The sequence below is a fragment of the Mytilus californianus genome, unplaced genomic scaffold (assembly GCF_021869535.1).
Source record: "Mytilus californianus isolate M0D057914Y unplaced genomic scaffold, xbMytCali1.0.p SCAF_1, whole genome shotgun sequence".
Classification (NCBI taxonomy): domain Eukaryota; kingdom Metazoa; phylum Mollusca; class Bivalvia; order Mytilida; family Mytilidae; genus Mytilus; species Mytilus californianus.
In genome coordinates this window covers 48,634,229-48,648,069 of record NW_026262581.1, presented here as the reverse complement: position 1 = coordinate 48,648,069, position 13,841 = coordinate 48,634,229, and the positions used below count along the sequence as shown (strand labels likewise).

At 31.6% G+C, this 13,841-nt stretch overlaps 1 protein-coding gene across 1 annotated transcript in view; it reads left to right on the top strand.

The window, feature by feature from the left end:
- The window catches only part of LOC127720392 (uncharacterized), a 173,104-nt gene extending 167,054 nt beyond the window's left edge, over positions 1 to 6,050 (top strand). Inside the window, exon 4 of the mRNA XM_052226981.1 lies at positions 5,143 to 6,050. Within this exon, the coding sequence (XP_052082941.1) occupies positions 5,143 to 5,970 (828 nt within the window). The 3' untranslated portion in view covers positions 5,971 to 6,050. The remainder of the gene's footprint in view (positions 1 to 5,142) is intronic.
- Positions 6,051 to 13,841: the final 7,791 nt, after the last annotated feature.

Sequence of the window (13,841 nt, the reverse complement as noted above, 5' to 3'; positions counted from 1 at the left end):
GTTATACATATACTTTAGAAAATGTTAGATAGTTGTGTTGAGAATGATGCTATTCTATATGATAAATATACTTGCCATTTTGTCCGTGACACCAAGTAAATTGTTTTAACATGAAATATACAAATATAATGAACCTATTGATATTATTTGACATCTTTATAATATATTTGTAGAATGAGTTATATCATTAATACTAACATAATGAATTAAGTTATATCTTTCCAAAAAGTGTTTCCCTTAAAAGATAAATTAATCTAAAGAATACTAAGTTCAAAGCTATTTAGTTAGTAACATGTTACAGAAAATGTGCAATAAAGAAATTGTAACAATAAAAAAAAAGAATATCTTTATCAATACAAACCGCTTAATGACACAAATATACACTACAATGCATTCTGTGCAGACCTGTTGTAAAATACCAATTTAGACGTTCAGATTGAAAATTTAGGGTTACTTTCTCTCACGAATAGCGTTAATTTGAACATTTTGACAAAATAAAGAACACATGCAATAAAAATTAATCAAAACTATTTCTTTAGCTCATATAAAAAAGAGTTGAAACAAATATGTTCTCATAGAGAAGACGAAAACAAATAAAAAAATATTTTAATTTCTTTTTCAAACAAATTGGCGTGTTCCTTTATTTGTTATTTAGTGCTTACATTTCACATTTTTCAAGGATGTGTAAGATTTTGGTGGGGTTCGTGTTGTTTATTTATTAGTTTTCTATGTAGTGTTCTGTGAACTTGTTTGTCTTTTCGTCATCTTTCTTTCTTTTTTATTTGCAATGGCGTTTTCATTTTTCTCTCATTTGATGAGTTTTTGATGTCCCCGTGGTATCCCTGCCTCTTTTATTATTTTTTTAAGATGAGGACGTTTGCTTCATATCTAGATTGTTGTCTTTGATTGATGCTGGTTGAAATGATGTGCAGCAACAATAGTTTATCGATAGTCAAATCACATTATTCGATTAAAAAATTAAAAATCACGATAACAAACAAAATCTGAAAGAGTCGCATTAACACTGGAAATTAAGATATTGAACAAAATCAATTTCTAAGTTTGAATATTGTCAACTTTCCATTCCTGAGTAGAAACACACAATTTACCGTAGCCTATGGTGTTACTAAATCAGTTGATAAGTCATCAACAAAGGGATATCGCCTATCAAAATTTGAAAGTGTTATAAATTCACCAACTATATTTCCCAAAGTTTAAAGAAGACAGAGTAATGATTGTCTGTATCAAACATCATTTATATTCCTTCATTCTCGGAAAAGTTATAAGTAATGTTGCCCAGCAAATGTATCAACAAGATAAGTTTGTTAAGTTGATGCGAATATTAAGCCTTGATGTTATCAAAAACCATTTTAAATTATTTCTGATGGCTGGATGAAATTCGAATCAAACTTCATCATGGAAATGAAATTTCAGAGGATTTTTTTTCTCATAGTATAAAATTGAGAATGGAAATGGGGAATGCGTCAAAGAGACAACAACCCGACCATAGAGCACACAATATACTTGTTTATGATATTGTCTCGCCAAACCAAAAATGAAAATCCCTAAAATGTTATGCAAGATCCAAATCTATCTGTGAGTTAATTTGCAGCAATGTTATGTAGATAGAGAAGTTTGTGTAATCTCCTTTTAGGTTTGATTGATAAAAAATTTAGAACAAAGCAAAGTTATGTCTAATAATATGAGATTTTGAATTGTATGATGGTCACACTGACTAAATGATTTGATGCTCTTCAGCTTTGCATTTGCTCTGGTCTTCCATCAATTTAAATTTCGATCATCACAGATGAATGTTATGTAGATGAAACGATCGTCTAGCGTACTAAATTATAACCGGGTATCTTTGATGAGTTTGAACGTCTGCTGAACTACTATGGAGATTACTAGATCAGAAGTGAGACAGTTATGAATGAGGAAATGTAGATGCACGTCTAAGAGATATCAATCCATCAACAAAAATAAGCAAACGACATCTTTAGGGTAAGATATAGTCTTCGACAAAAGACAGGTGTCCACGTATTATTTTAAGCTCTAAATCGTCTTGAAAGGATAAAGGGGTTTTGTTTAAGTAAGAAAAAGCTCTTGGTCTTTCTGTTCACAATATTTGAAGCGCGGGAGCACCCGTAACGACTAGACAATAATCGTGTCGCTGAGTTCTACAACAACTGGGGGACGTAATCTTCTTACTTTTGTTAAAAAAGATAATTGTCTGAAATTTTACATTTACAAAAATGTAGAATAGCATCAAATCAAGAAGGATTTAGTTTTACCCCAAGACAAAGCTGACAGTAGCCAGATTTGACGCAACTTTTTTGGAATTCTTGGTTTTCATTTTCTTAAAATTCGTAATTGGTTCTTAATTGCGCTCTGTTTTTTTATGATTCAAACAAGACTAGTGAATCATGTGCAGACAAATCGCGAGTCTTGCTGTTAGATTAAAAAATCGTCTACCTTAGATAAGTTTTCCAACGTCATGTGAAATAATTATCAAGCAGCGCGTGGTTTTCCAAACAATTCAAAGAAAAAAAAACAATATCGTCTATAAGGAAATAAACGACTATTTTTTAAACTGTACAAGTCTCTGGGTTCTGCCAAATATATAATGCGATCACTTGAGAACATTATAAATAGGCGAAAGCAATATTTCAAAATGCATACATGTTTTATGATGTAATGAAACATATGTCTGATGTAGGAGGAAACAAAATGTGTTATTCACCTTAAGTACATTTCTTTAGATAGACATAATCTGCAATTTCTAAAAAGTACGACAGCATGACATTGAAAGTTTCAAATATAATTAACGAATTCATCATTTGCGGTTAACTTACAAATTTCCTTGTGTACATGTGTATTATAAACAAAATAATTGAAAACGGTATAAAAGGACGATTTGTTAGCATTAAATCACTATTCATTAGAAATAATTCCAATCGCTAGAAACAAAGGTAAGAAATTATTAAATATTAAGCATACACAAATATGATAAATATACAAAACATAAAAAATGCAATAGTAAAAAAGATATAAAATAAGTTAATGAAGATTTACATAAAGGATTTATATAGCTGATTTTTATAAGCGTTGTACATTGTTCAACATTTTCGTATTGATCTAAGTAATTTAGTATAAGATACAGTAACATAGTACTGCATCAAAGTATAATACATTTCCACAACTGATTTTCGCTGTTTTAAAATCTACCAGAATTGAAAATCTGACTGAAATACCTATTTGATAGATTGACGATAATAAATATACAAAGTTATGTTTCTTTCTGAAGTTTAATTACTGCAAAAAACAAATGTCTATTTCATGCTAAAACTTAAAAAATCAATGACTGTTATGCAAGTTCGAGATGTATATTATGCTTCAGTTCCTTTTTCTTTATTTGTTAATTCGTGAATTGATATCTAATATATCTTTCTTTTTTTGTAATATCAACCTAATCTCTCTGAAAAATAAAGTTGTGGCATAGATTGAAGCTTGATTTATACGATTTATTGCTCTGAATTTTTTCCCAGATTTGTCTATACTTTAGTTTCCTTTTGATTCAGCTCTAGAACACCAATATAACATTTTGAGTCTTGAAATATTGCCTCCAGCATCACTATATTAAATGCATTAATAGTCGACATGCGCATATGTTGCATGAATATTGGTACCGTTTATATTTTTCTTAAGGACACACTGTTCACATTCAGCTTGGTTTTCTCTTTTCTTATTTCGAAGATATCCCTTAAAAAACATCATAACAGTCAAAATATTGGCACCTTTTCCTTCTTTTCTCAAATTGTTTTCTATTTTTTATTACCAGAATGCATTTGATAAGGGCTGTCTCGGATGTGCATTTAAAAATTCTATCGACTTTCAGATTTGTTTTTCTTATTCACATGCCTTCTTCAGGTATAATCCTTCCACTACATCTCATTTTGAACAACCTGTAGCTCCAATACAAGCACAACACACCCCTCATGTTGGCTTAGTATCAAATTATTTTGTCCTTTTATATACCTCCCTAAGAAAATATTAGCCTCAAAAAGTATAGATTTTTTAAATTTTACGGTCTTGCAGGTGTATAGTAAAGTCAGACTATTTTTTGCCATGAAATAATTCGAATTAAAATTAAATGTGTGAATTGTTATTTTCTTAGAAATGATTTTATCCTGTAAATTTCAGAATTCTTAAAAATGATGAGGTTCCAGACCATATTCTTTTTGATGGCATTGACAACAATGACAGTAACCGGTAAGAAAGTTATTTGATTTGCCATTTCGATATATATAAGCTTTTTAAAAAAAGTGTTTTCAATGTGTAGATAAAATCTAAAAATCTTACCGCAGAAATGTTCTTAAACATAGATAACTTTCGTACATAATTATAAGAAAGCATAGTACCAAAATCTAGATATAAGAAGACGTGATATGAGTGCCAATGAGACAACTCTCCATCCAAGTCACAATTTGTAAAATTAAACCATTATAGGTCAAAGTACGGCCTTCAACACGAAGCCTTGGCTCACTCCAAACAGCAAGCTGTAATGGGTCCCAAAAATGACTACTGTAAAACCATTCAAACAGGAAAACCAACGGTCTGATATATATAAAAAACGAAAATATTTTTTGTAAATTAGAAGAAAAAAGTTTGAAACTAATGGTTTTGTGTTTTGAATTGTTTTAAATTTTATCATAGGGGGCTTGTAATAGCTTACGATAAGGTTTGGGCTTTGCTCAGTGCTGAAACCGAACGATATCTGCAACTGTTTACAACCTTGCCTTTTGATCTATGGTGGATAGTTGTCTTATTGACAATAATACCAAGTATCCTTATATAAATATATAAATATTAGTTAACCTGTATTGTTTATGGTATTACTTGATTGATAAAGATTATATAAATTGTGAGATATTTATTTTTACAGACTATACAGTCGTTTGGTGTATGGTGAATAGTTGTCTTATTTGCAATAACTGCATATATCCTGATATTCATATGCAGATAGTATTTCACCTGTATTGTATTTTGTATAAATTGATTTGTGAATATTGTAAAATTGGTTCGATATTTATTCTTACAGCCTATTCACCAACAGAAAAGCATGCATTAGACAAAAATTTACAGGTCGAAAACACAGTTGGGAGAGACATAAACGGGCGTAGTGGTGTTGGATCCCTTTCTGTACTGGATGTTATTGATGCAAACAGACGAGCAGGATCAAGAGCAGTTGGAACATCTCATGGAATAGGCAATGACTTTTTATCACGCGGGTCATCAGCTAGTAGAGGACTGTCTAGGGGTTCTATTGGAGGCAGGACATCTGTAACTGAAATCATTAGAGGCTCCTCAGCTGGTATTTCACGTGCTTTATCTGACGGTGACAGTATCAGTAAATGTCATTATGGGTGTGGAGGAGATAAATTATGTCGTTCAGGACATAAATGTATTCATAATGGTTGTAGCAGCTACTGCGTCGAAATTTCTTCTGGAAGTATAATTGGTGCATCTGGATTGTCGGACTCTATAAGGAGGGAAATAGTTAGAAGTTTATCATCTGGCTTGACCAGAGTTTCGAGTAATGATGGTCATATATCCTCTGGCAGCAGAATTGGTTCATCTGGTCTGGCTAGGGATTTGGAACTATCTAGCAATGCTCATTTGGAAACAATAGGTAGAAGTCGTGGAATGTCTGGTCATGCAGGTTCTGATATTCTTGACGCAACCAACCTTAGACGAAGTGGACTTGATGTATTAGACACAATTTCTTTAAGACGTGGTGGATCAGTACGTACTTCTGGTTCAGGGGTCGTTTCTCAGTCAGTAGTAACTGGAGCAATTGGTTGCAAAAATGAGTGTCATCGTGATGGAGATTGTCCATCGAACAAATACTGTGCAACTGTAAATTGTCACATGATTTGTCGAAGAAGGCCGTCTAATGGATACACACGATGAACATGTACAGAATATCACCAAAATCCAGACGTTGAACACTTATTTATTTTTTTTTAATAAAATGAAATGTTGCATTCAGATTGTGTAATTGTTTAAAATTTTCATACTACAATACAAAATATTAATTATTTAGGCGTCAAAGCAATCCTTCTAAGAAACTCTGAAAAATTGAAACAACAAAAGGATATTAATACAGATAAGACAAATAAGACATCAATTGCGTTGTCAGTTTGTTTTCGATCTATGAGTTTGACTGTCCCTCTGGTATCTTTCGTCCCTCTTTTGAAAAAAGAGTTTGGTGATTTGAATTAATACAATTTACCCATTTACTCTTAACACAAACACATACATACCATAAACAATTAGAAAAATTGTAGAGCAAAGCCTATAAACTATATTCGCCAAAGCAAACATAATGCCTTGGAAAGTTCTACATTTATTTGCATTCTAGAATAACTACTAAAAGTATTTATATTCTCAAAGAAGTCTTTGGAACTTTTTTAATCTGGATATGTGCTGAAAGCTAAGCAAATCGGACCACTAAAGATTTACTATAAGAAAACAGAAGACATTATCCACAAATTTTTGTTTATTAAAATATGTATACATGAAACCAGAATAATGTCATGGAAAGACGTTTAAGGATACATTTTAATAGCAAAAATAGTTTACCTCAGGAAATATTATGTTTGTTTGTTAATTTATATATGTACATTTATATGGTCGGTCCTGAATATTTAAAGATATATGAAGTATTCATAGCTTACTATGCGGTATGGGGATTGATCATTGTTGAAGGTCGTTTGCTGACCTATAGTTGTCAACTTTTACATCATTACGTCTCTGATGGTGAGTTGTCTCATTGGCAATCATGCCACATCTTCATTTTTTTTTATATCTAATAGACAGTTAAAAGGGTTTTGGAAGCCCTCTTCGAGGTTCTATATTTAATTACTACCTTACCTCATCCGAAAACGTTTTTATGGAAATTTCAGAGTATCCATTATTACATTTGTAAGCAAACATACAGCTAGTAGCATGACAAAAAAAAAACACTTCACAGTTTATCTGTGCTTATATATTGATATAGTATAGGAAACTGTTCTTGTTCTATTTCGCTGTAGAACATAAAATCAGATTTAATGTTGAAGTATTGCAAAAAAACAACCGATTTATATCAATGAATATGGTGAAGATTGTGTGCTTAGTCTATAATTGATTAAAAAAAACCTCAATCATCAAACGGTTTTATGGATATCAAAAACAAGAAATTTTGATCAATTGAGAACAACAATAGATATTCTAAACAAGCGGAAATGAAATTTGTCTTTTGCATACTTAAATTCGTGGCCAATGAATACCAACAAACTCGAAAAGGTCTTAACACTCAACCTTTCATCGTTGTCCTTAGGCGAATGATATTCTCCTTGAAATTACGTAGAATATACTTTTAGTTCGTGCATTTTCTAAAATCCAACACAATTCTCGATCTTTGTTTGGTAGTCAAAGACAGAAATAATGGTTAATGGTCGTTTTAAAAAAATAATTCAAAACATCGACTTTTCACTTAGCACTCACTTTAAACATAACAAATTGATGTGTTTAACCATTGTTGTTGTGTACATCGATCACTTTTAAACTTTTCAGAATGTAACCACGGTCTGCACTGTAAATGTGTCATGAAGGACTTTTGTGATACCCACGGCCAATCAAACGTAACAATACGATAGATGACAGTAAAAGGTATCAAAAAAGAACTACAGACATGCCGAGGCAATCAATGAAATGGATACAAACAAAATAAACAATGTTCAAAAACAAAAAATTAAAATAGCACTTTATAAACAAGAAATTGCACAGAGAGTCGAACAATTCTTTACCCGAAGCAGCTTTTAGCTTTACAAATTAAGTGATAGTACAATCAAAACAATATACTAATTTCGTGTGCACTACATCTGTGTCATATATGTACATGGAAAAAGATCAAAAGTTTGTAAGGCCACATTAAAACATACATTTGGTACTGCACATGGTTAAAAACACCCTTAGAATACTGCAAATTCATAAATTATTGCGTGCATTTATTAATGCGATATTTGAAAAATGGACAAAATGCGAAAATAATTATTGCGATTTTTTTAGAAAAACATATATATGTATCAGATATATAAGTGCAAGTTCTTATTATTGCGATAATCACCCAGTCTCATTATTCGCATTTAAATAAACCAAAAATAGTAATTTCTGATTTTTTAGTAGCTCGAAATCATAATTTTTCCTATTCATAATACTTTGCCATTTCTAAGTACTTGTAATATGATAACGTTTAGTTGCCTCTTCTTAATTGTTTTTGTCGAAATGCCTGATGGGAAAGTGAGTCTTTGCAAACAAAATGCACGTCTTGCTTACAAGTTTACAATCTTTGTATTTTTGATGAGTTTTTACAACCACTGGGTCGATGCCACTGCTGTTGGACTTTTCTTCTCCGAGGGTATTATCAGCCAAATATTCGAAACACTTAGGGCCTTCTACCAGCGGGTATATATGGCCTGAATTTGGCACAAACATTCAAAATATTTAGTATATAAAGCTCTTGAACTACGTATTTATTTTTTCAACTGTTTTAGCGACACCGATGAGTCTCTTGCAGACGAAACACGCGTCTGGTGTGCAAAATCACTAACCTGGTATTTTTTTTTCGGGTTTTACGTCATTTGAAAAAAAAAAAAACGTTATATCCGATATCATGTTTAAATGCCTGTACCTATTTTACACAGTGTAATATTTTTTAAACTAAAGCATATTATATTAGCTCAGCTTTCCCTACAATATCTGTTTCCAATGCTATGAATGGTCAAACCGAAGTCAAAGGACTGATAATTTTGGTAAAAAAGAATCGCCGTATTAGTCACCGACGAATAGCTCTATACCAACTCAATACATAAATTAAGAGGAAATTCATTTTTGTATAGGAAAACAGGATTACAAATAGAGAACAGCTCTTGATTTTCAACCTGTTTTTCCTGAGTTCCTTTTCTTATAATTTTGCTACTGTTCCCAACTACAACATCCTTTAAATCAAAGATGTATTAATCGGAACCATTTGATATTTAACCATGATAAACCAAAATTCGGCCTGGAATGAATTATAGTATTGAAAGTTCAAAATATATCTTGATATCTGTTAGTGCCTCACTTTAAACGGGTGTTTAGCTAGCTATAAAACCAGGTTTATTCCACCATTGTCTTCGGAAATGCCTGCATTAAGTCAGGAATATGACAGTTGCTTTTTCACTCGTTACGTTTGTTGATTACGTTTTATTTTAAAAGTATTATAGATATCCTTTTTGAATTCACCTTTGAGTTCGGTACTATTTTTGTTACACTTTTTTACGCATTAAGTCAATGTGGTTAAAATTTGTTTTTGATGCAGTAACTTACTCAGTTCAAGCAGATAGATGATACATGTATGTTGAAAAAGATAAGAAGATGGTGTGTGATTGCCAACGAGACAAACCAGAGACCAAATAACGTAGAAGTTAACAACTTTAGGTCCATGTACGATCTTCAATAAGACGTCAATAAGACAGCTACCAATCACTTCAATAAAACATGAAAAAGAGTCTTTAAAAGTTTTCAGGGGACATCTTAGGATATGCTTCAGTATTGAACAAATTACGATCAATTACACTGGAAAATGTTAAGAAAAAACTCATATGCTATCACACATATGTTAAATTTTTTTGTGACTACATTTAGCTTGACAAAAAGTGTTCAATTTCACATTAACACAATTTAAAAGAGATCAAAATATATCAAAGCTTTATTACAAATTGAATCTTGTATAACACAGGGTATTGTAATAAAACATCAGTTAATGATAACAGGTCTTATGTGAGATACAAACAAACTCGAAAATATATTTACCCTAAAGCGATTTTTGTCTTTAGATGAATATCATTTCTTTTAATATTACTTAGACTGTAATTCAAAACGTGCATTTTGGAACGTCAACCAACATAATCCCGACTTAACATAAGGCAAGTAAATACAGACATTTTAGATAATGGTCACTTTTAAAATAATTAATGTCAAACATCGACTTTTATCATAGCAGCCACTTAAAAAAAAGATGAAGTGCTGAACCGTTTTTGTTTTTTCTACATCTATCACTGTTTCACTATTCATGAGGTAACCACTGTTTTCGTAAGTTAACTACATAAACATACAATAGCAGTTGTGTAAGAAACGACCTTTTTGAAAACAAATTGATGTCCACAGCAAATTAAACTTTACAACATAGGTAAAACTACTTTAAAAAGTATAAAATACAAAAAAAATACAGACAATACCGCTGCAGAAAAAAGAAAAACTTGGGACAGCAACACAAAAAATGTTTAATAAACAAATAACATATAAAAAATTCACCCGACTTATTTCGGGAGACCTCGGATGCTCTTACAAAGGTACGTATTTTCTTTTCCTAAAGTAGTTCACAAACGATTGAAACCTTCGTGAGTTAAGGATTGCTGCTCACAAGGAAGCTATTAAACCAAGAGTTCCAAATGGTGAAGTTGAAGTCATCCCTTCGTAAATTTTACGGACGTCATCACGAGTTGGTTGACCGTTATGGAATAACCGTTTCACAGATGATATCGGATATGTTCCTTATGTCGTAACTACAATACCCTCGCTTTTCACGAATGTGACTTACCGAATTAGACTATTTACCGGATTTGTAATAACATAAGCAGCACGACGGGCGCCACATGTGGAGCAGGATCTGCTTATCCTTCCGGAGCACCTGAGATCACCCCCAGTTTTTGGCGGGGTTCGTGTTGCTTAGTCTTTGGTTTTCTATGTTGTGTCATCTGTACTATTATTTGTCTGTTTGTCTTTTTATTTTTGGCCATGGCGTTGTCAGTTTGTTTTTGATCTATGAGTTTGACTGCCCCTCTGGTATCTTTCGTCCCTCTTTTAAGACGTCGTCTTTCGGAATAAAGCCATTAGTTCAAAGTTATGAATGCTTTCTTTGTTGAATTCTGCGATTTCAAGCATTTATAGCTATTTTGTCTAAAGTTCGAATAAAGTGACAATCATTTCATCATGTTCATGTCAAAACTATACCTTATCCTGACTTGTGCTGTCGAATTCGATATACCTTTAATTGCATATCAGAGTGCACTGAAGTTTGATAGTAGGAGTTCTTCTGATTTGAACGACAGAGCAAATATGTCGTCTTACTTTTCTAATTTCATATAAAAAATAAATTATCAATCGAAAGAAATATTCAAAAAGGGTTCTACTGTAATCTCATGTTATTAAACCTTCATTTGATACAAATTAAAATTACCGATTTTTTTTTCTTACTGACAAAGCAACAGTACGCGTAGAGCTATTTTGTTGTGAATACGTTCTAATTTCTTGTATGTTCTTTCTGATCGGGCCTGAATTAGTAATCATATAGCTTTAACAGAACCTAACTGCTATATTGACTTATGCTTTACATAATTTCATTCCATGATATATTTCTAGCAAAGAAAAACACATAAAGCCGTTGTCCAAAAACTGTTTTGCTGAATTTAGCTCAGACCAAACGAACTGGTAGTAATATATGCGCAATAAAAACTTAAATTCATTGATAAGTTTGTCCCCTCTGTTTTTCTGCAAGTTAGATAAGGTAAGTTTTTGGTAAAAAATCCATACGTTTTTATGTAATTACATTATAATAACAACTTGTTAATAACATTAACGATACCAGCGTCATCTTTGTATCAAGTTGTTATATACGATCTCATGTTTTGCATGCCCGAACAAAATTTACGTAGAGTAGTACATTTTAAACAATAGACCAACTTTTTAAAATCATGTCTTTTTAAATCGAAACACCTGTGCAAATTTCCCATACCATTGTTGATTCCATTGGGACGGTTGGTCTAACTCATAGTACGTAACTAATAAGGTTGGTAAATTAAGAGCATCACATCAGTCAATGGCGAATAGTTGCTAAAGCGGACAGTAAAAACTTTCTATCTCCAAAGAAAAAATGTTCACATTTTTCGCAAGATAATAGATATGCAGTTAAAGAATGGTAGTTAATTATATTGCTTATATCTTTTAAACTCACCACGTGAGTTTAGGGAATCTGCATGGAAAATTAGGATAACAAACTGATAGATACCATTTCTTGATTCCGTAACATGTTGATCCAGAGTATCATTCCATATAATTTTGCAGTTATTCCCAATCACTTCAACCTTTGAACAAAAGATTTATTAATTGGAACAGTTTTAATAGATTTTTACCCAAGATCAACCAGAAATTGCCCTGACATGAATATTAAGTAATGTTTAATATGCAATCCAAACAGCAGGATGTGCCACCACAACATTTCTTAGTGCCAAAAAATATAGATTACTTTACCACTACGTTTACCTTAAGTTTCAAGGAATAGTACTTAGTACCAACAGATGACGAAGTCACGAAATTACACTACAATATTTTTTTGCAGACCTGTTGTAAAATACCAGTTTAGACGTTCAGATTGAAAATTTAAGGTTTATTATGTATCAGGAACAATGTTAAAAGGAACATGTTTACGAAATTAACAAAAATGTAAATAATTTAGTAAAAACTATTTCTCTAGCTTTTATGAAGCAGAATTGAAACAAAATTGTTCTCATAGAGAAGAAGAAAATCAAATTAAAAATATTTTAATTTCTCTTTCAAACAAATTGACGTGCTCCTTTATTTGTTAGTGAGTGCTTACATTTCACATTTATCAAGGATGTGTAAGATTTTGGTTGGTTTCGTGTTGTTTATTCATTAGTTTTTCTTATGTAGCGTTTTGTGAACTTGTTTGTCTTTTCGTCGTTTTTCTTTCTTTTTTTTTATTTCAATGGTTTTTTTCATTTTCTTTCATCTGATGAGTATTTTATGTCGCCGTGGTTTTCCCCTAATTTATTATTTTCCATATCTAGATTGTTGTCTTCACTTGATGCTGGTTGAAATGATGTGCAGCAACAACAGTTTATCAATGTCAAATCACATTATCCGATGAATAAATTACAAATCATGGTAACACACAAAATCTGATTTAAATATTAAGCTTTGATTTTATCGAAAACCAATTTACATTATTTTTGATGGTTGGATGAAATTCGAATCAAACTTCAACATATAAAAGAAATTTAAGAGGATTTTTTTTTCTAAACGTATACCTGTTTATGATATTGTCTCGCCAAACAAAAAATGAAAATCCCTAAAATGTTATGCAAGATCTAAATCTTTCTGTGAGTTAATTTGCAGGAATGAAATGCAGATAGATGTACAATCCCTTTTCAGGTTTGATTGATAACAAATTTAGAACAAAGCAAAGTTATGTCAAATAATATGAGATTTTAAATTGTATGATGGTAACACTGAATAAATGATTTAAGCTCTTTAGCTTTGTATTTAATCTGGTCTTTCAGCAATTTTAATGTCGATCATCACAGATGAGTGATATGTAGATGAAACGAGCGTCTAGCGTACTAAATTATAACCTGGTATCTTTGATTAGGTTGAAAATCTACTAAACTACTATGAAGATTACTAGACAAATCAAATGCATTATTGGAATTATGACTTCGACCTTAATGAGAACAAAATCAGAATTGAGAAAGTTATGAATGAGGAGATGTGGATGCACGTCTAAGAGATAGCAATCCATCGACAAAAAAAAACCCAATAATACATCTTTAGGGTAAGATATAGTCTTCGACAAAAGACAGGTGCCCACACATTATTTTGAGCTCTAAATCGTCTTGAAAGAATAAAGAGGGCTAGTTAAAGTTAAACAAATTGTTCTTTCTTATTGCATGACGACTACA